This window comes from Thunnus albacares, chromosome 21, assembly GCF_914725855.1.
Source record: "Thunnus albacares chromosome 21, fThuAlb1.1, whole genome shotgun sequence".
Lineage (NCBI taxonomy): Eukaryota > Metazoa > Chordata > Actinopteri > Scombriformes > Scombridae > Thunnus > Thunnus albacares.
The window spans coordinates 3,477,202-3,504,595 of NC_058126.1; the positions used below are offsets into that span (position 1 = coordinate 3,477,202).

At 37.7% G+C, this 27,394-nt stretch overlaps 2 protein-coding genes and 1 long non-coding RNA gene across 3 annotated transcripts; 2 read left to right on the forward strand and 1 right to left on the reverse strand.

Moving 5' to 3' along the window:
• Nucleotides 1–921: 921 nt before the first annotated feature.
• Nucleotides 922–3,741, forward strand: LOC122972242 (NACHT, LRR and PYD domains-containing protein 1b allele 3-like). Its single transcript, XM_044339215.1, has 2 exons — nt 922–1,180; nt 1,792–3,741. The coding sequence occupies exon 2, from the start codon at nt 1,886–1,888 to the stop codon at nt 3,725–3,727; it is 1,842 nt and encodes a 613-aa protein (XP_044195150.1). The 5' UTR covers nt 922–1,180; nt 1,792–1,885; the 3' UTR covers nt 3,728–3,741.
• Nucleotides 3,742–3,749: 8 nt separating this feature from the next.
• LOC122972241 (NACHT, LRR and PYD domains-containing protein 1b allele 3-like) lies at nt 3,750–12,250 on the reverse strand. The gene is made up of 2 exons (XM_044339214.1): nt 12,172–12,250; nt 3,750–9,165 (listed from the first exon to the last, which is right to left on the reverse strand). The coding sequence occupies exon 2, from the start codon at nt 9,089–9,091 to the stop codon at nt 7,229–7,231; it is 1,863 nt and encodes a 620-aa protein (XP_044195149.1). The 5' UTR covers nt 9,092–9,165; nt 12,172–12,250; the 3' UTR covers nt 3,750–7,228.
• Nucleotides 12,251–13,109: 859 nt separating this feature from the next.
• Nucleotides 13,110–13,681, forward strand: LOC122972318. Its single transcript, XR_006399725.1, has 3 exons — nt 13,110–13,144; nt 13,454–13,491; nt 13,634–13,681. It is a non-coding gene; the product is annotated as an uncharacterized LOC122972318 (long non-coding RNA).
• The last annotated feature ends 13,713 nt before the right edge of the window (nt 13,682–27,394 follow it).

Sequence of the window (27,394 nt, forward strand, 5' to 3'; positions counted from 1 at the left end):
GTCCTTTATGTCATGATTTATGACAAATATTATTTCAAAAAGTTCATGTTCCAGATTTAGGTGTAGGTTAACGATATTTTTGCATTTTCTGAATATATTTTAAAGCATGGACTAGGAGGAGAAAAATGACTTATGATAGATTCAAGTTCTTTTCTCTATATTGATTACAGGCTATGAGCTGGATCATATTAATAGTGTTTGATATTAATGGATGCATATGTAGACTGTTTTGTTTTGTTTAATCTCCAGTGCTGGATATCTCCTGGGATATTTGTATGCAGGCTGTTCATATCTGGATGATGTTAATGTGTTGTGCTGTTTGAAGCTGGTGGGTTTACATGCTGGAATGTTTGTTTGTTTGTTGATTAATGTGTCTGAATGATTTCATGAGGGATGGGACGTAAGACACAGACATGAAAATAAATATTCATTCATTCATTAATAGGTGAATTGAAGTTAATTGAAAATACCTTTTACAATGTCTTTTTTGTGAATAACAGGAATTATTTTATGATGTTATTATGAAAATCCCGTCAGCAGCAGGTGAGCTCTGATGTCACAGTGAAATATATCTAACCATGAATTCAGGTGTCAAATGAAAAAAATAACACAAGTAGAAGTTTTTTTTTTAACATGATTTAAAGATAGTGTTGTGTCAGCTATATCAAAAAACAGAAAGACAGAATCTCAGGTGAGGTTTGAAAATGGCTTATAGGAGATAGTTGGTTTAAAGTGAGGAGCACATTACCTGCAGGTTATTAACCATTTTTTTCATTTGCTTGTAACAGATTTATATTAATTAAAAAAGGAAAATATTTGTTTGCAATTACAGAAAAAAATCATGGTTTAAAGTAAATTATATCAGAAAATACATATTCAATAAAATAAACTACATACATATACAGAAGGGAGAGACTTAATGTGTATATATGTGTGCATATGAATAAGGAAAGAGAGACAGAGAACTTATACAACGGTTTATTTTGGCCGTCCAATAAAAGATTTCCTAATCAAAGATTAACTCAAATCTACACCTTTCTTCAGATGAGTCATTTACAGAAAAACCTGGAATGGGGGAGGAGATACAGTTAATGAGAAAGCGGATGACACACCGTGTGTGAAAGAGCTTCACATTCATTCATTTGTGAAGAAAGAAGACTCGTCCTGTGCAGTTCGTCGGGTGAGTCCAAAATTAAATTGATGGTAGGAATATATCTAATAATTGTTAACACTTTATAGTAAGGGTATAGGAATTATCATGAATTTACACACAAATTAATTCATGTAATACCTCATGAGCTATCAGGAATGTACAAGAATTAAAAGTATCTTGTGGTCCTGGTCTTAAAGAGGAACTCTGTGTCAAAATCTAGTTTTCAGACTTTAATAGTTTTAGTTTATATTGAGCTCATTTGTTGTAAAGTTGTGTTGTATTAAACTGCAAAGAGAAGACTGAGGGCAAGGTAGAATCATTGCATCATAGCACTGTAAGGCTACAAACAACTATTATTTTCATTATCAGTAAGTCTGACAATTATTTTCTTAATTATTTTAAGGAAAAGTACACACTTGAGAAGTTGAAACCAGCAAATTACTGGCATTTTTAAGTTAGAAAGTGACAAAAATAATTATTCAATTATCAAAATAGCTGCTGATTAATATTTGCAGGCTCTAATTGTTGCAGCTCCACTAAGTTGTAAAGTGACACTAAAAATGCAGTCCATTTACCATTTAAATAAACTGGAAATACTTATGGTAGATTTTAATTTTATATGCTCTACTTTGTTTCAGGTTATGTGGGAGCAAATAAAAACACTAAAGCACAAAGAAGATGAGAGTTGATGAACAGTTTTTAAAAATCTTGTAGTATTCTAAGGGAAACAGGATGGGACGTCAAAAAAGGAGAATTAAGTGTTTGTTCTGTTCAGCTGGGGATGAAGAAGGAGCATCAGAAAAAGAAGAAGAAAACACTTCAGAGGAGAAGGAGAATGAGTCAGATGAACGCAGTGAAGAACTACAGTGGATGAATGACACTTCACACACAGAAGACACAGAAGTCGTAGTGATTAGTGCTCATGGTGACATACGGGTAGGGTCTAGCCTTAAAACTAGATCATATATAAGAACAAAAAGAAAAACATCTTGTTTCAGCGGGGCGGCCAGAGTGATCAGGAATGCTCTGTCCTCTGCTTTAAATTACAAATCTTCCCCCAGAAGAGTCAGTCAGTCAAGCACACTATCGCGCCCCCCTATGGCTACTGCAGCATGTGCATCTTCTTTTCTCCCCCATCCGCCTCCTCAAATTGCTCAACTTCAACATGACAAATCTTTCAGGCAGTCTCTCCCAGGAGACCCTAATCTGTCCCAGGAGACTTCTTTTATACATGAAGCCCTGGTGGAAGTGACAGCACCTGTTATAGCTGAGTCTGTCCCTGAGACCTTGCCAACCCATTCTCACCTCAGTCCTGATTGGAGTAGACGAGACTTCAGCTGCTTGCCTTGTTCTCACAGCGTGCCCTCACTCAGTCAAATAACCTCTACAAAGAACAAGAACTTAACTCGAGCAAAGAGCATACCTGACATGTTGTTAAAAGACAGCTTTGAGGAGTTTACACCTGATATCACTGTTGATGAAAATGAGGAAACCTACAGGTTCCACTGCTCCCGTCCAGGCCTGTACCAGTGCAGTGTGACAGGTCTGGTGTTTCACATGGAGGGAGAAGGGGACGTGGTTTACAGGATTGTCTCTTGGAACCGCAGACTACTGGCCCAACATCACAAGAAGCCTGCAGGACCCCTGTTTGACATCAAATGTCTGCAGCAGTCTGTGTGTCAGCTTCATCTCCCACACTGTGAGATCCGCTCCACAGGTGGATGTGAATTCTTGTCAGTTGCTCATGTGGATGATGAGGGCATCGAGTTTATTACTCCTCATAAGATAACAGAAACTCATGTCATTATAAACATCACAGGGTTTTCTGGTTTCGGTAATGTCAAGGATGAAGACTCTCCTCCTAAACCGGTCCGAGCACTGGTGCTGCTGTTCTACAGACCCCCGACTGATCCTGATCCAGAATCTCTCCTCAATGTGTTGTTGCTACCAAGGAACGTCGTGCTGCGTGATGTGAAGCGCATGAGGAACGAATCAGCTGATGGGAGGTTCATCGAGTGGTACATCGACATATGTCCCAACTGTACACTGTTCCCAAAGCATAAGTACAGACTGTCCACTAGTCCTGAAGACGACTCAGTTCTAGTTCAACCAACAGTAGCAGAATTTGATGAGGAGTACTACATCGACTACTTCCCATCATTCCAGGTGAAATTAAAAACAATCATGAAAAATATTCAACTTTTTTTAAAAGATAAGAACAGCTCCTGCTGTGTCTGGGAAAGCCAGGTTTCTCCTCAGTCCACTGGAGTAACAAAGCCCCAAGGACAGTGTGCTCGGAGTCTCCTTTCAAACGAGAGGCTGAAGAACGTATGGACCGGCTTCATCGATGGGATATCAGGACCTGTTCTCAAAAGTCTGCTGGACAAGATGTTTGAGAAAAAGGTGATAACTGACTCTGAGAGGGAGTCAGCGGATGAGATGCAAAACAAAAGAGACAAGGCTCGTTTTGTCATCGACACGGTGACGAAGAAAGGTGAAGCTGCGAGTTCAGAGATGATTGAGTTTCTCTGTGAGGAAGACCCCTTCCTCTGTAAACATCTTGGGTTGATGTGAAGCACAATGAAGAGGCGGGAAATACACTTTATGTTGACCTGGTGGTTAGAAACTGATCGTCCTGTAACTGATGTGGAAGCAAATAATTTCATTACGTTTCCTTGTGTGCATTAAGCTCAGAGGATTTATTATAATGTTCTGTATACTGTAAGTAATGTATGATTTTTTAGAAGACCCTGGTTATTTATTTTCAGTAGTTGTCTCACCCTGATGAGGGAAAAGAAAAAGAACTTGCCAAACCCTTTATTTAAGCCTGTAACAGTCAACAGCCAGGAGGTGGAGCAATTGAGCTCCTTCAAATATGTTGGGACTGTTTTGGATCAAACCTTCACCTTTTCTGAGCATGTGGGATCATATTTACTAAAAATCACAAGAAATACTCTTTCTTTAGTGCAAACTGAGGAGTTTTGGAGTTAGTCAACACATCTTAAACAGAGTGTATCAATCCCTAATAGAGAGTGTTCTTACATTCAACATTGTGTCCTGGTTTGAATACCCAACTGTCAAAAACAAGGTCAAACTTTTCAGAATAGTCAAACTTGGCAGTGTAATAGTATAAAAATAATATAATAATAACTATAATTAGTCGTTAGTTTATCACCATGACAAAGCAGATGAAGAAATGACAGACAAAATCTTGGAGGATTCATACCATTGCCTGAATCATCACTTTCAGCTCCTATGGCAAGCTGTTTTAACATTTAATAGCTAGACTGGATATATGTTGCAAATATCCGTAATTCAATTCTTTCCAGTCAAAACGAACATTTTATATATCCACAATGACATTCTTCCTAAGACAAATGATGTCACTTTTGCCATTAATGTGTATTGGGCTTTTAATTTCACATATTCACAATTGCAGTTTTGATACCTAGAATGAACATTCTGGATATCTGCAATAGAATTATTACTGGGAAAAACTCCCATTTCTACAGTCCAGTTGTTAATAGTCATAACTTTAATTTCATGTATCTAAGTGAAAAACCATTCCAGATATCCATAATGTAATTTAGGATATTCAAAAATACATTAAGACTAGTAAAAATGTCCTTATGGATATCCACAATTTGTATTATGACTAGTAATAATGCAATTTCAGATATCTACAATTAGAATTGTGACTAGAAATAATGCAATTGCAGATATCCACAAATGCATTGTGGATATCTGTTGACAGGTAGATATGATGCCATTTCAACATAACAGGGGTTAATTAACTATCCACAGTTATATTTAAGATCTCTATAACAGCATTTCTTTTAGTCAAAATTACATTCTTATTAGCCAGACTGGCAATAACAGACATCCACACCAACATTGTTACGAGTAAAATTGTATTTCAAGATATCTAAAACTTTATTTCTCCTTGTCAAAATTCAGCTAAAGATATGTTTAAATCCTTAAAAAGTATAAGTGGCCATTTTAACATTTAATAGCTAGACTGGATATATTTTGCAGATATCTGTAATTAAATTCTTCTCAGTCAAAATGAACATTTCCGATAACTACGACATTCTTCCTAAGACAAATGATGTCACTTTTGCCAGTTAAGTCTTAAATTGAATTTTGATCTTCATAATGCATTTACAATGTAAATGCCTGACTGTTGTTTTAAGACACACCTGAAGAATTACGAACCTTTCTTTTAAAACGGTTGTTGATGATTACAGAGTTGGTTTTAAGAGATTTGACATACTGTGCATTGACAATACAGCACTAAATCCATTAAAACAGTGTTTAAACATCTTGAACAAAGAACACTGGCTGACTTGAGGTGTTCCTGGTTGTTTGGTGTTCAGGCACTTCAGTATTATTAAGCTCCAGGTTGGACATAACTTAGAAAAATGTTTTAAAGAGTTGGATATATGGGAGCATGCATAATTACATCTTTGATGTTGACATGAACGCTATTTACAAGTTTTACACTGGTTATTACAAACTTTTTTAAATTTGCTTTTTGCTTATTACAAACTAGTCTATGACATGAATGCAGCCATGACATCACATCGTTTTTCCAGTTTTGATACTCGTTTGTTTGTTTTTTTGTCAAACTTTATTAAAGTTTAATTTGAAAACAATCATGGTATATTTTCATCTCAGAAAAAGAATAACAACATGTGTCATGTTATTTTAACATGACAATAGTACATACATGTAAACATATGGGGGCAATGTAGAAAAAAATAAATAAGAATACAAATAATTTGTGTAATATAAAACAAATGAAACATAATAAATGGTTTCTGTCAAGTATTGTGAAATAAAGTGTAAAGATTTCTGGTTTCTCATTCTTCTTTGTTTTTAGGGACTTAATGTATAAGTTAAACTTGGCAAAAAAAAAAAAAAAAAAAAATCTAGCCTAATTTAGTTTAACATAATGATGCATTGCAGCACAGTTATTTTTTTATTGAGAAGAAACACCAAATATTTATTTCACTTCTGATATCTCTTGAAAAATGAAGAGTAAATGATGGAACTACTATAATTTTTACTTAATTTATTCCTATGATATCATTACTACATACAAGTGTTGAAATACTGTTTCAAGAATTTTGTCGATAACATGTTTCTTCCCTCCGATGTAGAAAGACGTAGTGGTGCCGTTTAAAGCTAGAAATATATAATATATTTATTTCCAAGGCAAAATTAATGGATTACCAGACAACAGCTTGTTTACTAGCTATGTCTTGAATAATTGATAAATAATGTGTTTATTATACATTTTAGGTCCCTGTTAGCTGACACCTTAATGACACTGAAGTCTTTCAGCAGACTGAGAGCAACATTATAATCATTTATTTGGACTCATGTTTGTGTCCACCTGATGAATGTGAGTCCGAAATTCACAGGAGTCTCCACAAATTCTTGAGAAAATATCAGACTCTTTAGCTGCTAAATGTTCCAATTTCTTCACCAGAGAGAGCACAGTGACCAACGAACCAAAACAGTACATGTGTCATAAAAACAAAACTAAACAATAAATCACACAAGACACAAGTGAACCGTTTGACATTTCACATAGTCATTAACTTAGTGTTAATATGAAGAATATTGATTAATGCACCTTTTGAATTAAACACTTTAAAGTCATGTGTCCATATTTACTGCTGATTCTTTCCAACAGTAAAAAAACAGTATAGTACATATGATGAGATATTTTTAACAAGTGAAAGTAAAATCTGATAACAAATTCTTAACTTGACTTATATAATGAATATTTGGAAATATCCTCATTGGATCCCATTTCTTAAACATACATTAAAAAACTTGATACTTTATCAGATAGCTCAAGGTAAGATTCTATCACAATCATGTGCATTGATCTTTTTCTCCTCAAATGAAACTTTGACATATTAACACATTTAATAAACATTTACAGATACACTGACCATATTGTTCCTCACTTAGACCTCAGCTTTTCTCAAAGACACCCCCCCCCCCCCCCCCAGACCTCTTTCCTGACAGTTACAGGGTGATGTACCACTTTTAAAGTTTGTTTCACATCAACCCAAGATGTTCACAGAGGAAGGGGTCGACCTCACAGAGAAAATCAATCATCTCTGAACTCGCAGCTTCACCTTTCTTCCTCACTGTGTCGATGACAAAACGAGCCTTGTCGCTTTTGTTTTGCATCTCGTCTGCTGACTCCCTCTCAGAGTCGGTTATCACCTTTTTCTCAAACATCTTGTCCAGCAGACTTTTGAGAACAGGTCCTGATATCCCATCAATGAAGCAGGTCCGTATGTCCATCAGCCTCTCGTTTGAAGGGAGGATCAGAGCACTCGGCCCACAGGTCCTTCTTACTCCGGTGGACATAAGACAAACTTTTCTTTCCCAGACACTTTGGGAGCTGTTTGTGCCTCTCAAAAACAGCTTAATATTTTTCATGATTTTTTCTAAATTCACCTGGAATGATGAGACGTAGTTGTCGTAGGACTCCTCATCAAATTCTGCTTCTGTTGGTTGAACTAGAACTGAGTCGTCTTCAGGACTAGTGGACAGTGTGTACTCCTGTTTTGGGAGCAGTTTACAGTGTGCAGGTGTCTCGATGTACCTCTCATCTCCAACTAACTTCTTCCTCGTGCGCAGCACATCACGCAGCACGACGTTCTTTGGTAGCAACAACACATTGAGGACAGATTCTGGATCAGGATCAGTCGGGGGTCTGTAGAACAGCAGCACCAGCGCTCGGACCGGGTCAGGAGGAGAGTCTTCATCCTTGACATTACCGAAACCAGAAAACCCTGTGATGTTTATAATGACATGAGTTTCTGTTATCTGATGAGGAGTAATAAACTCGATGTCCTCATCATCCACATGAGCAACTGACAAGAATTCACATCCACCTGTGGAGCGGATCTCACAGTGTGGGAGATGAAGCTGACACACAGACTGCTGGAGACATTTGATGTCAAACAGGGGTCCTGCAGGCTTCTTGTGATGTTGGGCCAGTAGTCTGCGGTTCCAAGGGACAATCCTGTAAACCACGTCCCCTTCTCCCTCCATGTGAAACACCAGACGTGTCACACTGCACTGGTACAGGCCTGGACGGGAGCAGGGGAACCTGTAGGTTTCCTCATTTTCATCAACAGTGATATCAGGTGTAAACTCCTCAAAGTTGTCTTTTAACAACATGTCAGATAAGCTCTTTGCTTGGGTTAAGTTTTTGTTGTTTGCAGAGTTTATTTGACTGAGTGAGGACTTGCTGTGAGGACGAGGCAAGCAGCTGGAGTCTTTTCTGCTCCTGAAGATATCTGAGGGTGGTAGGAGGTGAGAGTGGGCTGGCAGGGAGTTTTCAGCTGAGGTTTGCTTGGCTTTAACAAGTGGCCCCATTTTCTCTGGTGCATCATGGTGACCCCCATGCTTCCGTGTGAAAATGTGTGGGAGTAAAAGGCCAACAGCAGAAGTAATGATGTACTTTGTGTGGGGGAATAATTGTGAAATGTAGGTGAACCATGTAGGTGAATCTTCTGCTCTGTCACCTAGTTTTCGAAAGGCACGTAACAAGGACCCTGGATCATATAGCCTATCACCTATTTCTTGAATAGCACATAACAAGGACTGTCGAAATTGTTCTCTAACATGTATTTCTTGAATGTAATCTCCCAGCACCACTACTTGGTGGGCTAAGAGACGTGACTCATTTTCATGATGTCTGCACAGTTCTCTGCTATATCTTCTGTTGCCAGTGTAAAAAAAGACAGGGAAAAAAGGTGATCTGAACACAATAGGAGTGCAGAGGAATACACACAAACAGGGAAATGTTTCCTCTATGGCCCATCCTCCAGTGGGCAGAATTTTTCCATTTTCATCAGGATCTGAGTTGTAAATTCTTAACCCTTCGGTGCCAAGGGGCTCCATCCAGTGTCAATTTTTAATATCTTGTTCAAGATTATCTTCTTGTATTGTCGTAGTTTTTCAACTGCTTCTTAACCCTGGAAGACAAATCAGAGAATGGACAATTAGTATCACCTATAAAGGTATAAAGGTTGTTTGATTATAAAAAAATAACATTCTTTACTGGTGATAATTCAAAATAACACTAAGTTAAAGTGCCTCACTAAATGCAGGAAAGAAAATTGCATACTTTCGCAATTAAAATGACAAAACTGTCTCTTGGGTCTTCTAAATATGTTGCTTAAAAACAATAACAGACAAATGAATTGTATAACAGAGACTAAATGAGGTCACCTGGATGAAATGTAACATAATAATAGAATTATTGTAAGGAACATAAAAAATGTGGTCTACATAAAAACTTATAAACGTGGGGTTACACATTTACTCATTCAATGTTTTGTTCATTATTAATATTATTAAAGTTATTTGACAATGTCACTGTTGAACCTTTTAGTTTGAAACTCATGGTTACTTACTTTATATATACAACATTTTGAAAAGTAATATTTCACTCAAGATGTTTCCCGGTAGTTATAATACATGAAACTGTGATAATAACATTTTAATGGTCAATCATAGTTTTATCTGTAAAAGCTGCACCACCTAACAAGTCAGTGGTTATTGTGTTTTCTTTATATTATAGGTAGGTTTATGTTTTATAAGTAGCAGATTTCAATCATGTTTTTGTTGCTTTACACACACCTGTCGAATGATTTTTCTCTCTCTTGATGTATCCTTAAAGCCCAAGATGGACCATAATACTCAGTATGACAGTCTAGGCTCAGTTATGTGAGTGACTATTTCACTAACGACAGTCTTTTATTTCATGAGAGGCAACAATAGCACTGCAAAGAACCAGGATGAGATTCCTGTGTAGACAATCAAACCACAGCCAAAACTGCATGATAGCATGGTCGTGGCTCTACTCCGTGAACAGCAAAATGCAACTTTTTGACATACTAGGACTAAGACTGAAACATAGTGTTGTCACTTTGAATAACCGTTAGGACCTTTGGATTCAATGTGCTTCATAGATCTTTAAATCACATCAAAATAGTCATCTCCTATGCTGAAATGATTAGCTTGTTTTACAATCCTTAAAGAAGAGATTAATAATGAAGAGGGTTATAATAAAATAATATCATTATATTAGGAAAAACAGCTGATTAAGAAACTTGTCAAGATGGAGTAATGAATGGAATTGATTTTGTAATATGAATGAATGAACTATCGATTAACTATTACATTCCTTTTTAAGAAAAAATGCTAAAATTCTCTGGTTGCAGTTCCTTAAATATGAATATTTTCTGGTGTCTTTTGTCATCTATGATCGTAAACTGAATATCTTTGGGTCCACAGACTGTTAATTGGGACAAAACAAAACATTTGAAGTTGCACCTTCGGCATTTTCGGACCTTTTATAGACCAAATGACCAAATTATTCATCGAGAAAATTATCGTAAGATTAACCCATAATGAAAATAATCATTGCAGCCTTAGTGGCGTTCTTTCCCAATGCAATTTTATGCAAGTATTTTTTAAAAGTTATACAGTAATAAAGCTGTTACCCAAACATTTATATCTACCTTCCATCAACAAGTTCTCCAGTTACAGAAACTATATAACTATATATTTATTTGAACTACATATGTTCAAATAAACATAACTTTTCTTCTCACAGTGCACCAATTTAGAACTTGAAAGAAGAAATCTTTTTATATTGAAAATTGTTTGGAGACAGGAAGTAAGTCTGCTGCTCATACTAACTGCTGATCAAATTCAGAATGTTTGTGATTGTTTTAAGTAGTGTGTCTGAGTGTGTGTTTGTGATCCTCTGTGTATGTAGCCTGTTCTCAGGTCTCTTTTGCAAAAGAGACCTCAATCTCAATGACATTTCCTGAATAAATACATCTTAACAATAATAATGATAATAATAATAATAATAATAATAATGATAATAATAAGTAAGAATGACAAATATCCTGCTATTACTGTCCAGCTTAAACTGATGGTGTCACAGTTAAATGAAGCTTAGGGAAAGTTCAGTCAGAAAGACTATCTTTTTCATGCACAGGTCTGTAGTATTGTTGTTTAATCTATCTGTCATTAGCATCCCTCACGCATGCTCAATTATAATTTCCTTGCTGTCATTCCCTTAGGTGTCAATTAAGACATCAGCTGTTCACATCAGCTGGGCACATATAACCAATAACATGGTGACATACCTTCATTGTCAGCCTATCATATTGTGGCAGTCTTTTATTATTATTGTGTGGTTTTCTCCCTCTCTGCCTTAGTGCTTTCATGGAGATTTTTTGCATGTCCCACCACCTCCCCATCTTCGCCCAGTCTTCGCTGATTCATCAGTACATCACTGATGTACTGAGGGGAGGGGGGATCTATCTCGCTGCTGCTTAGGACTGATGTCCCTCAATTCAAAATCTGACCTGTAGAGTCTAAGCACCAAAGACTATTGACCACACCTAGTCATCAATATCATCTGTGTAATAAACAATTCTTTTTCCTTCATTCACTTTGTCTCTCATGATTGAACTATTTATTCTTGCATTATTTCCACATGGTGTCCTTTAAGGACTGACAACATAAATTGGGATAATAAAGCTTTTACAAAACACATATTTCACATCCTATTCCATATAAACCTCCTAAAGGACTACATTTTTAAAACTTTGAATAAAACTTACCTCTCTAGTGAATTTCTGAAAATGCAGAAATATTGGTCCCACATGGATTATTGACATTTTAACACTTTTTCGTTGCAAAAAACAGACCAAAAGTAATGTTGAATTTCTCCCTTTTTCAACCAGATTCACAACAAGGTTCATTCACAAATGCAAATAGTGTAGAGTGCAGCCTATATTACTTTCAAGAGTTTACATTGCACGTCATCTGTCTCAGGAGACTGTCACTGCCATTGTATTTTACAGTATGACGCCTCAACAATGCAAAACAGTGAGATGTCTTCGTGTTAAACAAACCTTCAACATACTTCCTAGTTCCCACAGTGTCTCCTTCTTTACCTGCAGTGGTGGTAAAGTCACATTTCCGTGAGTTTTCTTTCTCCGCTCTTCAGCCGACTTCCCGGCGGACTCATGTCGGAGTTCCCCGTCGGCCAAGAGGAACACTGAGGAGAAGTTGTTATTTTAATATTTCATTACCATGTTTAGTAGCCATATTACACTACCAGACTACAAACTCTAGCGTCGTCGCTCTCACAGACTGTTTACAGTATTTCACGTCGCACATATCGTCGGATAGATGGGCGGGGAAATAGGAGAGTTAGGAAATAGGAGTTCCATGGTTACGTCATGGATATATAAAGCAGGAAAGGGTTTTGCGGAAGGAGTTTCACATATCTCCCTTCCTCCTTGGGAGCTACGTCTGACCGTGAGACGAACCAATTCACCTCAGAACCCTAAACCCACTGATCAGCCATCTACCAGTCACTCACAGGTGAACTAACAGGGCACTATTGACCTTAGGTAACCTAGGCTGAAGCTAGCATGATTATGGTAAACACAAACGTCATAGCCAGATGATCTAGTCAAACCAGTTTGGAGGAATTTACCGGCAGAGTCTTCTCCAAAGCTTTTTATGACATTGTTTTTATATTTTATGGAAAATCATTTTATGGATTTGATTTACATTACTATAGATTAATTCATGTATTTATTGTTGCTTTTCTCCTTTAGACATTCAGAAAAGAGAGCACAAACGTCCTTGAGAAGATTTAATGAAAATAATCATTGCAGCCTTAGTGGCGTTCTTTCCCAATTCAATTTTATGCAAGTATTTTTAAGAAGTTATACAGTAATAAAGCTGTTACCCAAACATTTATATCTACCTTCCATCAACAAGTTCTCCAGTTCCAGAAACTATATATATATGTATATATATATATATACATACATACATACATACATATATATATGTATGTATGTGTACAGGAGGCTAGTGAAAAGCACTCCACTGATCCAAAGAAGATTTTAAAAGGTTGATTTGTTTATGTCTATTGTCGATTGATTTGTGTCAGTAATACAGTGCTGTCAAAGTAAAGGGGAACCAATTTGGATTAAAAGAGAAAATTAAAGCACATGGATTTTCAGTTGTTTTAGAAATTCTGTTGTGTTTGTTTTCACAAGAAGGAAGATTTCAATTATTTTCCTGGGAAGTGGAGATTCTTTGAATAAAGCACTGATATTATTATTATTATTATTATTATTATTATTATTACACCAACAATGAACTGATTCTACAAAAAGCTTCCTGGTCAGTTAAGATGATTCTGCTTCTGCATTATAGATCTGTTGTACAACTAACCACTCATATAAAAAATACAGGTAAGCCACAATTTCTCTCAGTGGCATTTTGCCAACTTAAAGTCAAATGTGTGTTTCTATGTGTAGTGAAGGGTAATTAATTCAACCAGACAAAAACTTTTATAGCAACTCACATAAACTCTTATTTGGTCTTTTTATTTAGGGGGCAAATATATCAAAGAGTTCTTCATTGACCACAAGAAGACTTTAAAAGGTGAGATCAGGGTTTTCAAGATGTGTCTGAACAGTTGTGAATTATTATAACAAACTTAATCTTTTTGTTCTACACCAATGCAGGAAATCACTCTGACAACAAAGTGAACCTTGTTCTGCTGGGAATGTCCGGGACTGGAAAGAGTGCGAGTGGAAACACAATCCTTGGAAAGAAACAGTTCTTGTCAAGAGCCAGTTCAAAGCCGATCACCACAGAGTGGCAGGTGGAAGAAACTGAGATAAACGGTACACGTGTGTGTGTCATTGATACTCCAGACATCTTTAATGATGAAATCAAATCATCAGTGACGAACCAACATGTCACAAAGTGCAAACAGCTCCTTCAGTCAGAGCCTTGTATGTTTTTACTTGTGTTACACATTTGTAGATTCACAGATGGTGAGAGAGACATACTGAGAAAGTTTGAAGAAGCTTTTGGTATCAGAGCTAAAGAACAAACAGTCATCCTGTTTACCCGTGGAGAAGAGCTGCAGCGTGCAGACATGAACTTGGAGGATTTTTTGCAGGACTGTAATACTGAACTCGAGAACATAGTTGAACATTGTGGTGGAAGGTGTGTTGTTTTTGAGAACAAAACCACACGTCAACATCAAGTGACAGAGCTCATGCAGACAGTGAACACGATGTTAAATAAATATCAGAATCAATAAGTGTGCATGTATCAGACCAGATCAATAAAGTGTTGGATGTGATTTCTTTGTATATAGATATATATTGATCAAGATCAATGGATGATCAGTTTCTAACCACCGGGTCAACATAAAGTGTATTTCCCGCCTCTTCATTGTGCTTCACATCAACCCAAGATGTTTACAGAGGAAGGGGTCTTCCTCACAGAGAAACTCAATCATCTCTGAACTCGCAGCTTCACCTTTCTTCCTCACCGTGTCGATGACAAAACGAGCCTTGTCGCTTTTGTTTTGCTTCCCTTCCGCTGACTCCCTCTCAGAGTCAGTTATCACCTCTTTCTCAAACAGCTTGTCCAGCAGACTACTGAGAACAGGTCCTGATATCCCATCGATGAAGCTGGTCCATACGTTCTTCAGTCTCTCATTTGAAGGGAGGGTCAGAGCACTCGGCCCACAGGTCCTTCTTACTCCAGTGGACAAAAGACAAACATGTCTTTCCCAGACACAGTGGGAGCTTTTGGTGTCTTTCAAAAACAGCTTAATATTTTTCATGATTGTTTTAAAAATCACCTGGAATGATGAGAAGTAGTTGTCGTAGGACTCCTCATCAAATTCTGCTTCTGTTGGTTGAACTAGAACTGAGTCGTCTTCAGGACTAGTGGACAGTGTGTACTCCTGCTTAGGGAGCAGTTTACAGTGTGCAGGTGTCTCGATGTACCTCTCATCTCCAACTAACTTCTTCCTTGTGCGCAGCACATCACGCAGCACGACGTTCTTTGGTAGCAACAACACATTGAGGACAGATTCTGGATCAGGATCAGTCGGGGGTCTGTAGAACAGCAGCACCATCGCTCGGACCGGGTCAGGAGGAGAGTCTTCATCCTTGACATTACCGAAACCAGAAAACCCTGTGATGTTTATAATGACATGAGTTTCTGTTATCTGATGAGGAGTAATAAACTCGATGTCCTCATCGTTCACATGAGCAACTGACAAGAATTCACATCCACCTGTGGAGCGGATCTCACAGTGTGGGAGATGAAGCTGACACACAGACTGCTGGAGACATTTGATGTCAAACAGGGGTCCTGCAGGCTTCTTGTGATGTTGGGCCAGTAGTCTGCGGTTCCAAGGGACAATCCTGTAAACCACGTCCCCTTCTCCCTCCATGTGAAACATCAGACCTGTCACACTGCACTGGTACAAGCCTGGACGGGACCAGTGGAACCTGTAGGTTTCCTCATTTTCATCAACAGTGATATCAGGTGTAAACTCCTCAAAGCTGTCTTTTAACAACATGTCAGGTAAACTCATTGCTCGAGTACAGTTGTTCTTTGCAAAGTCGATTTTGCTCAGTGAAGGAATACTGTGAAAGTGAGGTAAGTGGTTTGACATTTTCCTGGTCCAACAGGAATCTGTGGAGGAGAGTTGCAGGTGTGAATGGGCTGGCAGGGTGTTTGTAGCTGAAAAGTGTCTGCTAAGGTCCCGTGGGTGTCCTGAGTGAGTTACTGAGGGAACAGGGGGATCTTTAGAAAAATATTGTCTATGTAGTCCGCTAAAGCTGACTGGGAGTTGTGGTGATGTGTAGTAAGTTGTGGGAGTTAGCCCAGACAGATATTCAGAATCCCCACATGAAGAATATCCACTTGATCGTGAATTTAGGGCGGAGAGGATGGATGCCTCCCCCTCTTCACCTTTAGATTCACTGCTCCAGGTGGGGGACAAGTTGTCTTGTAACTGGTCTGGTAGCACTAGCACTGTTTGAACTAAAACTTTGCGTCTGTTACTGGGGGTTGGAGCTAAGTCCTTTGAGGAAGGGACTCTCTCGATACTTGATTTTATGTCTTGAACAACAAATGAAGTGTGCTCGATACTTAATTGTCCAACATTGCCGAGTAGCTCCTCTCCCTCTTCTTCATCTGCAATTTCAGTGTTGGAAGTGCTACAGCTATACGAAGCACCCTCATTTGATTCATGAACATCTGATTCTTTCTCCTCTGAAGTCGTCTTGTTTTGTGTGAAGAGAGTTTGACTTTTTGGATTTGTGTTAGTTGATTTTTCTTGGTATTCAAGCCGCCTTTTCTTGGCCTTTACGTCAGGGTGAAAGAAAACTCCTCCTTTGTTCTGAGCAGAGCATGACTGCTGCTCTTCACTCTTTCTACTTTTCATCTTCTCTTGATGTTAATGTGTTCCTCTTAAAAGCTGTTTAAAAATAGTTTCTTCACAATCTTCTTTTTGGCTCCTGTGTTATTCACCTGTTGCTTGAGCCTGAAATCAAGAGGAGAATGTTAAAATATCCACCATTAATGTATCTGTTCATTCATCCAATGGTGTTTACAATATATTCAATCAAGTGGCCTGTTATAATATAAAAACAATAGAGAATATATCATAGTTTTACATGTAATTAAAAGGGAAAATATTTCATTGGCTGTTTAAATCATGTGGGTTAAAACAACAAATGACACAAGAAAATACATATTTAAAATAATTGAAAGTCCTAGATGGAAGGTAAAAAAAAACAAAAAAAGAAAATTGTGTCACCATCCATTTAGCCACATTACTGCTGTGTTACTGGGTGAATCTCAAACGTCAAACCTGAATCAAATACACTTAACATGTTCTTTACTGCAGATCCATGTTTGGCATATAACAAAAGAACAAGACAGAGTAGGAAATCATTTGTATAAACTTAAATCCCAGTAAGCATGCAAGTGGTGTGGTTTTACTTGCAGATTAGCGTTTTGTGTTTCTCAACTGATCTTAACTGAAACTACCTACCGCTGTGTTTCCAAAAGTTACTGATGTAAGCAATACAGCAATTATTTAAAGCAATTATTATCGTGTAGTTGCTCCATAGTGTCCCTGTATTAAAAGTAATTACCAACTAGTGTCACCTAGTTTAATATAACCTTAAACAAATAAAAGGTTAAACCAACAATAAATGTAATGTCTGCAAATTAAATAACATTAGTTATTAATTTAATTAATGTTAACGTTAAACCTGCAGTGCAGAACTTTTGTCTCCCCCCTCTGGCAGTGAGAGTAAATAGTAGTTACCTGGATGTAAGTCCAGTTCTGTGTACATGTGTGAGCTGGTCCCGGTCACTACTGTTGCAGCTGTAAAACAGTGGATAAATTGTTTTGAGCATCACAACCTCCACAAAATGATTCATTTCACTCAGAATTTGATTCATTCAGTCTGATAAAGTTTGGAAAGTCTAGAAGAGCTGCACAATTAAATTATTTTATCCCCCTTAAAGTTAATGGACAGCTAACCAGAAAGTAGCCAGTTCAGCCAGTGGAAGTCTCTGGTGCACATGCTCTATGGGCACCCTTCAGCTCTGGCAAACCAGTCATTACTAGTTGACACAAAATGCATCACTACTGGTGTGCCAGCATGGGAATGCCATACCAGACACCAGATTTAAAACTCTGTATGCTGTGAAATACAGAGAGATTAATGTAATGGACATTCATTTATATTTAAAAGTTACACACTCAGCTCTAAGGTTTTTTGTTTTCTTTTCTCAAAAAATGCAATGCAGTTGGTGATGTTTTATGTGCTCTTATTGCGGTAAAATTGCAGGAATTGGGAAAAATTGCAAGCAAAGGAATTCATTGAAGAGTCCTATGTAATCACAAAAACATACTGCATATCACAGAAACAACTTTATTTCAGTGCTAATTTTGTAATTGATTTTCTGAACATGAGAAACATGGGCTCAAAATTATATAAAAAATTGTTCTTCAGGATTTTGCTGCAACACGCAGAACTCATTTGGACTTGTAAAGGACTTACTTACACACATTTGAGTTTATAGATCATATACTGATCCAGCGAAATTTTGAGTTCTGTAATTTTGATGCTGTATTCTCATTTATTTCGTGCAGAATTGGTAATGCAAATGGGTTGTGTTACTGTAAATTCAAAACTTATGGTACTGGTTAAGTAAACTAACAGGAAGGTTGAGCTGAACTCTTAAATATACCCAACTAAGATAAAATGATGACTAAGAACCGAGTCAACTCAAAGAGAAATTAAATAACTTAAAAGAACCTAAGTTGGAAATATATCTCTTTAACTCAAATAGGTTAACTTACCTCTTGGTCTGTGGTCTGTTCTAGTTATAAACTGCTCCTCTGAACCTAGACTCTGGTCGTATCTGTAAATACCTAATGTTTTTACACACAGATGAGTCATGAGTGTGTATTGGGCAACAGGAGGAGGACCCAAATGTAGACACCCAGGCAGAATAAGTGCTAAAAAGGACTTTAACAAATCAATGTTTACATAAACAGGCTTACAGTCAGCAACAAGGAGGCAGTCCAAACAGGTAAACAAATCCAGAGGAGTAATGCGGGCAGACAGGTCGGAAACAGACAGCAAGTCGAAACACTGGCAGGAATCAACAAGCAGATAAGCAGGAACAGGAAGCAGCTATGGTGGAGGATCAGGTATCATAAAACAAGTAGGTAGGCTAACAGGCAGGAACAGATATCAGAATTTAGGATTGGGTGGCTGGTGTGCAAAAGCAAACAGAAAAATTGGGTACATCCCAATTCCCTCAATTGCATCCATGTTTCCCTACTGCGGTCAAGCCAGCTGTCTGTCACGTTTGCATGGTCAAACCTGCCACCACTAGGATTTAGGATAGTCTAAATTAAGCATTTTTTATATGATTGGATAAATAATTTGTTGAATAATCAGTTGAATAATCTGGACAAATTAAATGGAAGAGAATCATGACACATTAACTTCATTTTATGATTGAAGAATATTTGTCAAAGCATGAGTAGTTCAGCTAAAAGATATATTTGAATAAAGGACTGCTTAGTCTACATGCACATGTATAATGAATAGTATGAATATGGCTTTTAAAGTAGGTAGGTAATTATCACAAACATGTTGAAAATAATGCCTTTTATTGTATCTCCAAACAAATCATTACAAACATATAACAATCACCCCCACCTCTTTTGCAGTATTCCACATTGATATTGTGAATTCAAGCTGCAGTAATTTAATCAAGTGAAAGGAGAAAAGTGTCCTCTCTTCCTTGAAAAATAGCATTATCAGCATTACTGAGAGAGGAAGCAACCTGAGGCTGCTTGGCAGTGTACAGCATCTCTTTGCATCCCTTAGTCAGTCAGTGGGTCAGTGACCGTCATGCTCACACATCTAAAATAACTCTAGAGTAGAAAATACCATTCCAAATTTTCATCATTCTTCTAAATATTCTAAAAATCTGAATGATTAGTTGTTGAGAGAATAAACCTAACATTCGAAATATATTGTGTTTATCATTGTGTGACGTAAGTTAGGTGTATGTTGTTAATATATATGTAAATTTAAAAAAGAATCAGGAATAATGTCAAAATGTCAGCTGGAAAGAAGTACACAAAGACAAACTGGAAAGAATAAGGAACATGGTGATATTCATTATTTGTTTTTTTTCTCAAAAATAATTTATGAACACTAGGAACCTTGTATTGTTAAACCAATACACCCAAAAAATAACAACAAACTATAATAAAAGAAATTCCAACAAAGGAGAGTTGAGGGACTGGCAAGGTGTTGCTGATGTTTGCTGTGCTTGAGAATCTGCAATCTGCAAAGGAAAACACACACATTGGAAAAGTCTTAAGCATCCCTAAAAGTTTCCGTAACCAAAGTGTTCGATATGTTCCTGAACACAAATTTTAGTTAAAGACAATATACTACTATACTTAGCCATTTAAAATGTTTCGGTTGCTGTGAACATCATTTGATAGCAGACATACAGTCCACCTAATCAGCAACACAAAGTCAACATCTTCTTTAATTATCCTATGTAATTAAAGGTAAGTAGAAAACACAGCAGGGCAGGACTAACGAACTTGATGCAGGGTTGGTGTGGAGGGAAGAACAGGCTGGGGAAGAGGACAAGAACGCAGAAGGGAGACACAGAACACACAATCCTCTTAATACAAACCAGCCTACATTAACCTGTCCAGGAATAAACATATGTATAAATTTAAGTACACAACACTATAAGCTAACTAATAATGCAAGACAGTCCTTTAAAGATACAACCCAAATGATATGAATGAACCAAACCAAATGACCAAAAGTAGTAACACAGGAAACCAAAAGAACAAACAAAGTAACTAATAACTCAACATCTCTGAAGAGAAACAACAGACACTAGACGCTGATAGTTCCTGTTATTAACTAATTTTCATTTAACTTTTTTCTTTTAACAAATAAGACATGTTTTGGTTTGGTTTGTTTTAACATTTCTTAGATCAGCTGAGACAATCACATTTCATATATACATCTGCCCACAGAAACCACCTTCAACTATAAAGTATCTGGACACAGCACTTTTCAGCTGCTGGAGTTTTTCTCCCCAAAAACTTTATGAAATACAGTAGAAACAGCAGCAGACACAGAAAGTCACAGGTTTTACTTCTCCAACTGGTCTGAAATCATGTGTGAAAAACAAGTAAATACACCGCAGACACACAACAGCTCAAATTACACAGAGAAATATTAGGTTTTGTTTTTGGTTGAATATATGTTAAACTGATTCATAGAAAGGGAAGCTAAAGGGTAATGAGAATGCTGAGCTTTCAAGTTTCATTTAGACTATCAAGTGCATAATGTTTAATTTTGAAAGTAGGAGGAGGAACAAAAAATAGACAGAGGTTTGAAAACCACAAGTTGACAAACCATCTCTGGCATTTGATCTTTTTTAACATTGTTTGAAGACTGAACTCATCCTGTGCAGCTCGCAGGTAAGTCAGATATAAAACCGATGTGTTAACATTTGAAATATTAGCTAAATAATGCTTATATGCTCATAATTTGTGTTTGTGAGTTTGTCAGAAATGTAGATTATAGGATGTACATTTATGTATCAGTTTATCTTCACATCATTTCTGATTTTTCTCATTAGTCATAATTTGAGACACAGTAGCTTTTACAAACCTTGTAGACCTGTTTGTTGGTCACCTTTTATTGCATCAGTTAAACATATAACAGAACAACTTACAAATGTAACCTTAGTGACATTTTTTGGGTTATTTTGATGACTTAACTTTACTTGTAATGTGGCCTTTAACAGTTCGTCTGTGATAGCTTGTTACTCAGATTGTGATCACTGTAGGTTATTATTAAGAATGGACATGGACCTTGCTTTAATTCCATAGATGAATCTTTATCTTAAACAGAGTATCTCATACTTGAGTCTGACTTAAAGAGACTGAAATGTCTGTTCAGAGTGCAAAAGCTTTTTTGACTTTTGATTGTTTCCCTTGCTGATTGCACTGGACAAGTACCTGTGCAAATGAGTTGGACTTCTACGTGAAAATACAATTAGAAACAAATCACTAACACTGCATGAACTATATGAACATTCAATTAAAGGGGGTGGCTGTGGTTCAGGAGGTAGAGCAGGTTATCCACTAATCTGATGGTCAGTGGTTCGATACCCAGCCTCTCTTGTCCACATGTCAAAGTGTCCCTGGACAAGATACTGAACTCAAAATTGCTCCCGATGGTTGTGCCAGCACCCTGCATGGTAGCTTGCTGTGTGAATGAGCAGCAGAAACATTGCAAAGCCCTATGTAAATGCCATTTACCATCAACTATAATATTATTTCTTCACTCAAAGTTTATACATTTTCAGTTGACATTGACATGTTTATTACTGAGGTCATAGTGGGTGGCGGTGGTGTACTGGAGTTTATTGTGGAGGCTTATTCCCCTTGAGTAAACAGTCTGATTCTACATATAATTCTTTGAGTTTAATACTCAGTTGTAGGAGACCTGAAGACTTATCGACCCATCTGAAGATTTCCCATGACAGTATTGTATTAAAAAGCGCTATTATATTTTTATATTTTTAGCAGATTTCTTTTCATGAAATAGTCCAGGCAGATTTCTGAAAAGGACATTTGGAGACTCTTTTAGTGAACACAAGGTCTTTTTGATAAGGGCAAATCCACAAGGGGTGTGACGTATTGAGGCAAGAAAGAGATTATTTGGGATTAAAAACCTACATAGAATTGTACTGTGTTGAATAAACAAAATGAAATATTTGTGGAAGATTTTTTTTTTACATCCTCTACTTTATTTCAGGGTACGGGAGCAGTTCGAATATGTCTAAAAACTCTGAGATGAGTAAAAGAATGACTGGACACAGAGGTGAATCACCAGGGAGTCCAACTTTTGTCTCAAAAAGTAAAGGAAGAAGAGCACAGACATCTCCTGACATCAACAGTACAGTAGAGCGAGGGGCACTTATTAGGAGGGACACTGATAATTACAACCAGGTCACCATGAGGCCACCAGCTGTGGAACATAGAAGAGCAGAAAGAGAAGCTTCATGTTTCAGCAGAGCAGCCAGAATGATCAGGGGCGCTCTGTCCAGGATTTGCAGAGATAATTATCACAATACCTTTGAATCCAGAACTCACTCAGATTCAGGAATACAATTAAATCTGGATAATACCAGGGTAATGGATCAGCATGCAATAACTGGTCCATCCACTCCCCTACTCTCCACCAACTCCTCTGGAAAATTTCCTGACCATGATTCAGTTGATGATTACAAATATGATGACTCCATTTATGGCTCCAACTCTCATTTAAGTTTTCTCAGCTACTCTCTGCCCATCCAGCTTGATGATGCTGGCTTTACACATTCACAAGGCAGGCCTGCAGTCTTCCAGGACTCCACTGTCTGCACTGAAGGAGGCGGAATACATGATGCATTTAAGCTTTTGTCTGTGCAATCTGAAAGTCAGTCAGGATGTGACAGTGAAGCCCTGGTAGAAATGGAGGCACCCGTTATTGCTGGGAACCACTCTGTCACTAAAACCCTGTCAACCCAGTCTCACCTCCAAACCTGCTCCTCGTATCCCAGTTTGAGGAGAAGACACTCCAGCTGCTTGCCTCGTTCTCACAGTGTGCCTGCATTTAGTCAAATACCTTCTGCAAAGAACAAGAACTTTACAAGAGCTGAAAGTTTACCTAACATGTTGTTAAAAGACAACTTTGAGGAGTTTATGCCTGATATCACTGTTGATGAAAATGAGGAAACTTACAGCTTCCACTGCTCCCGTCCAGGCCTGTATCAGTGCAGTGTGACACGTCTGGTGTTTCACATGGAGGGAGAAGGGGACGTGGTTTACAGGATTGTCTCTTGGAACCGCAGACTACTGGCCCAACATCACAAGAAGCCTGCAGGACCCCTGTTTGACATCAAATGTCTCCAGCAGTCTGTGTGTCAGCTTTATCTCCCACACTGTGAGATCCGCTCCACTGGTGGATGTGAATTCTTGTCAGTTGCTCATGTGGATGATGAGGGCATCGAGTTTATTACTCCTCATCAGATAACAGAAACTCACGTCATTATAAACATCACAGGGTTTTCTCCTTTTGGTAACGTCAAGGATGAAGACTCTCCTCCTGACCCGGTCCGAGCGCTGGTGCTGCTGTTCTACAGACCCCCGACTTATCCTGATCCAGAATCTCTCCTCAATGTGTTGTTGCTACCAAAGAACATCGTGCTGCGTGATGTGCTGCGCAAGTGGATGGAATCAAATGGAGATGAGAGGTACATCAGGACACCCCCACACTGTAAACTGCTCCCAAAGCAGGAGTACACACTGTCCACTAGTCCTGAAGACGACTCAGTTCTAGTTCAACCAACAGAAGCAGAATTTGATGAGGAGTCCTACATCAACTGCTTCCCATCATTCGAGGTGAAATTGAAAACAATCATGAACAATATTCAACTCTTTTTGAAAGATAAGAACAGCTCCACCTGTGTCTGGGAAAGGCAGGTTTCTCTTTTGTCCACTGGACAAAGACGCACTCTGACCCTCCCTTCAAACGAGAGGCTGATGGACATACGAACCTGCTTCATCGATGGGATATCAGGACCTGTTCTCAGAAGTCTGCTGGACAAGATGTTTGAGAAAAAGGTGATAACTGACTCTGAGAGGGAGTCAGCGGACGAGATGCAAAACAAAAGCAACAAGGCTCGTTTTGTCATCGATACGCTGAGGAAGAAAGGTGAAGCTGCGAGTTCAGAGATGATTAAGTTTCTCTGTGAGGTCGACCCCTTCCTCTGTAAACATCTTGGGTTGATGTGACGCACAATGAAGAGGCGGGAAATACACTTTATGTTGACCTGGTGGTTAGAAGCTGATCGTCCTGTAACTGATGTGGAAATAAATAACTTTATTATGTTCCTTGTGTGCATGGAGCTCAGAGAATTTATCAGAATGTTCTGCATACTGTAAGTAATGTATGAATTTTTACAAGATCCTGGTTATTTATTTTCAGTAGTTGTCTCACCCTGATGAGGGAAAAGAAAAAGAAAGAAAGAAGAAACTATTCAGAGAAGCTTTTGATTCTATTACACGATCTTCCTCTTCAACTTTTAAGTCAATGTGGCCAGTCTCTTCAAGTATTCAGAGAAAAAAAAATCAAGGCAACTGTACAAATTACATCTGCTGAGGAGGACTGTGTGATGTGATTGAAAGCTCCAGAAAAGCTACTGAAGGGACCTTGTCATGAGATTTTATGGTCTAAATATGTTCTAGGAGATAAAATCTCTGCTCCTTTTTATTTAACCTGAATATACATGAACATCCTGCTTTGTGAGGTGAGAGTTTTGTGAGGCGAGTGAGGCACATGTGTTAGTAATTTGTAAAGTAACATTTTTATTTTCTTTCTTCATCCTTTATTATTACTCTGAAACCAAACCTGTGCACTCAAGTAGAGGATCAGTTAACTGTGGTATTACTGGTGAAATATCACCATCTGCTGGACTCTGCTGTTATGTCCAGCAGCAGGTCTCGATGAGGGGAGTCACATCCACCTGCTACATGACGTGCATTTCCTAATTTGGACATCACTCCCAGAGTTGGGGTTATTCTCCAGAGATAAAGCTGAGTTACTGACACATGCTTCATGAGCAAGCTTCATGAACACTTATTGTAACACTTTAATTTTCTAAAATTAAAAGCGTAATAATAACAAAAACAGGATTTTTTAGCCTCTTTCCACTTTTATTCAAATACAAATACAAAAAATTTAGCTGCCTCAACAAATACAGATACAAATACTTCTGCACATCCCTAGTACTTACATTATCCCAAATGTTTCCAACAATTTTCAAACCCAGAGAAATCCATAATTTTAATCAAGGTAACGGTCCGTTTCATTTTGTCGCCTGTCGATGGCGTCATACTCCCTCTACCAAAGAGTATACCAGCACAAGATGCATCAGCATTGTGGCTGTCTGCCACAGTGGCATCTAACAGAGACTATTAGCGTACAAGATAATACCTCGGAGGCATTGTGGTTGTCCGTGACAATGGCGTCTACCAAAGAGAATAAACATACAAGATGATACGTCGCCGTTGTGGTTGCCCGCAAGAAACGGTCATAAATGTACTTTTATTCTGTTTTAAGCCACATTTTTATGATAAACATTTTAGATTTTGGTCATTTTTATCTGTATCTTTTAACCGGATTAAAGATTTTAGTCATCAGACATCTAGATCTTTTAAGTGAAATTGCTTTATATAGTGTTTTTACAGTTTTAATCCCCGTTTATGTTTGTTTTGGAGAGGAGGAGACCTCTATATTGGAATGTTTTCTTGGCACATTTTGGGCCTCTTAATACCAACCAGTCATGGTTTGAATGCCACAGCCTATCTGAGTATTGTTGCTGACCATTTGTATCCCTTTACCATGACAATTTACCATCTTCTATGCTACTTTGAGCATGATAATATATCATATCACAAAGACACAAAAATGGTCTCAAACTAGTTTTAATGAACATGACAATTAGTTCAGTGTACTCCAGTGGACTCCCCGGTCACCACATCTGAACCCAATAGAGCAGCTTTGGGATGTGGTAGAACAGGAGATTCACAGCATGAATGTACAGCTGACAAATCTGCAGAAATGTGATGCAATCATGTCAACATGGACCAGAATCTCAAAGGAACGTTTCCAACATTTGGTGGAATCCATGCAACCAGTAATTGAGGTTGTATTGGGAGCAAAGTAAACACACCGAGCACTAGTGAGTGTATATTCCTTCATTTAGAGTTGTTCAGGAAGTACATATTAATAATTGAGCAATTATCAGGTTGTCCCTGATTTCTAATTTCCTTTTTCTTTGGTAACATACTATTTCATGTAACTTATTGTAAAATGTAAAAGAAAACACAAACGTTAGCAGTTCTACCCTTGATTATATTTCATGTGTTAGTGAATGAAATATCGATTGTGGTTGTAATGTATCCTCGTGGACAGTAGCAGGTAATTTGTTGGTTTGGACAGCAGGTGGTGATGTTGCCTCAACAGTGAGTTGAGACTCAAACATGTCTTCTACTGTCGTCTTCCTAATGTCTGACTTGTTACTGATTTCTGTGTCATGTGTCTTTGCTTTTGTATTGTACTACCTTTGCTTTGTCTGTCAAAGCACTTTGTAAACTCTGTTTTTAAAGGTGCTATATAAATAAAGTTATTATTATTACCATGACTATTATTATTATGTGTTTTTATCTCACAGGGAGAGAAACTGGGTTCAAACCTGTGACATGGACACAACTCAAATAAATCTACATAAATATCAGGTGTGAAACCAGAAGCTTTGACATTTAATGAACTTCTTCTAATCCATTTTCCACCTTATATTTACCCTTACGTAGCTTTAAGACTGTAAAACTGCAGCAGCAGTTAGATTCAGTATTGAAGTAAAACACCAAAACATCATCTTTGTTTTTTTTATTTCCACTGGTCCATTTACTCAAGTACTGTACTTTACTACAATCAACAGGTACTCGTACCTATCCTGTTCAACGCTGCTTGCAGCTTTAATTAAACGTATTTTTACTTTTCAGATTTCGATTTTACAAATGCACTACTTTAACTTGTAATGGAGTATTTGTTCACTGTGCTATTGATACTTTTGAGTAATTGATCTGAACACTTCCTCCACCTCTCCGTGGAGAGTTGAGCTTTAAGATTTGATCAGTTCTGAATC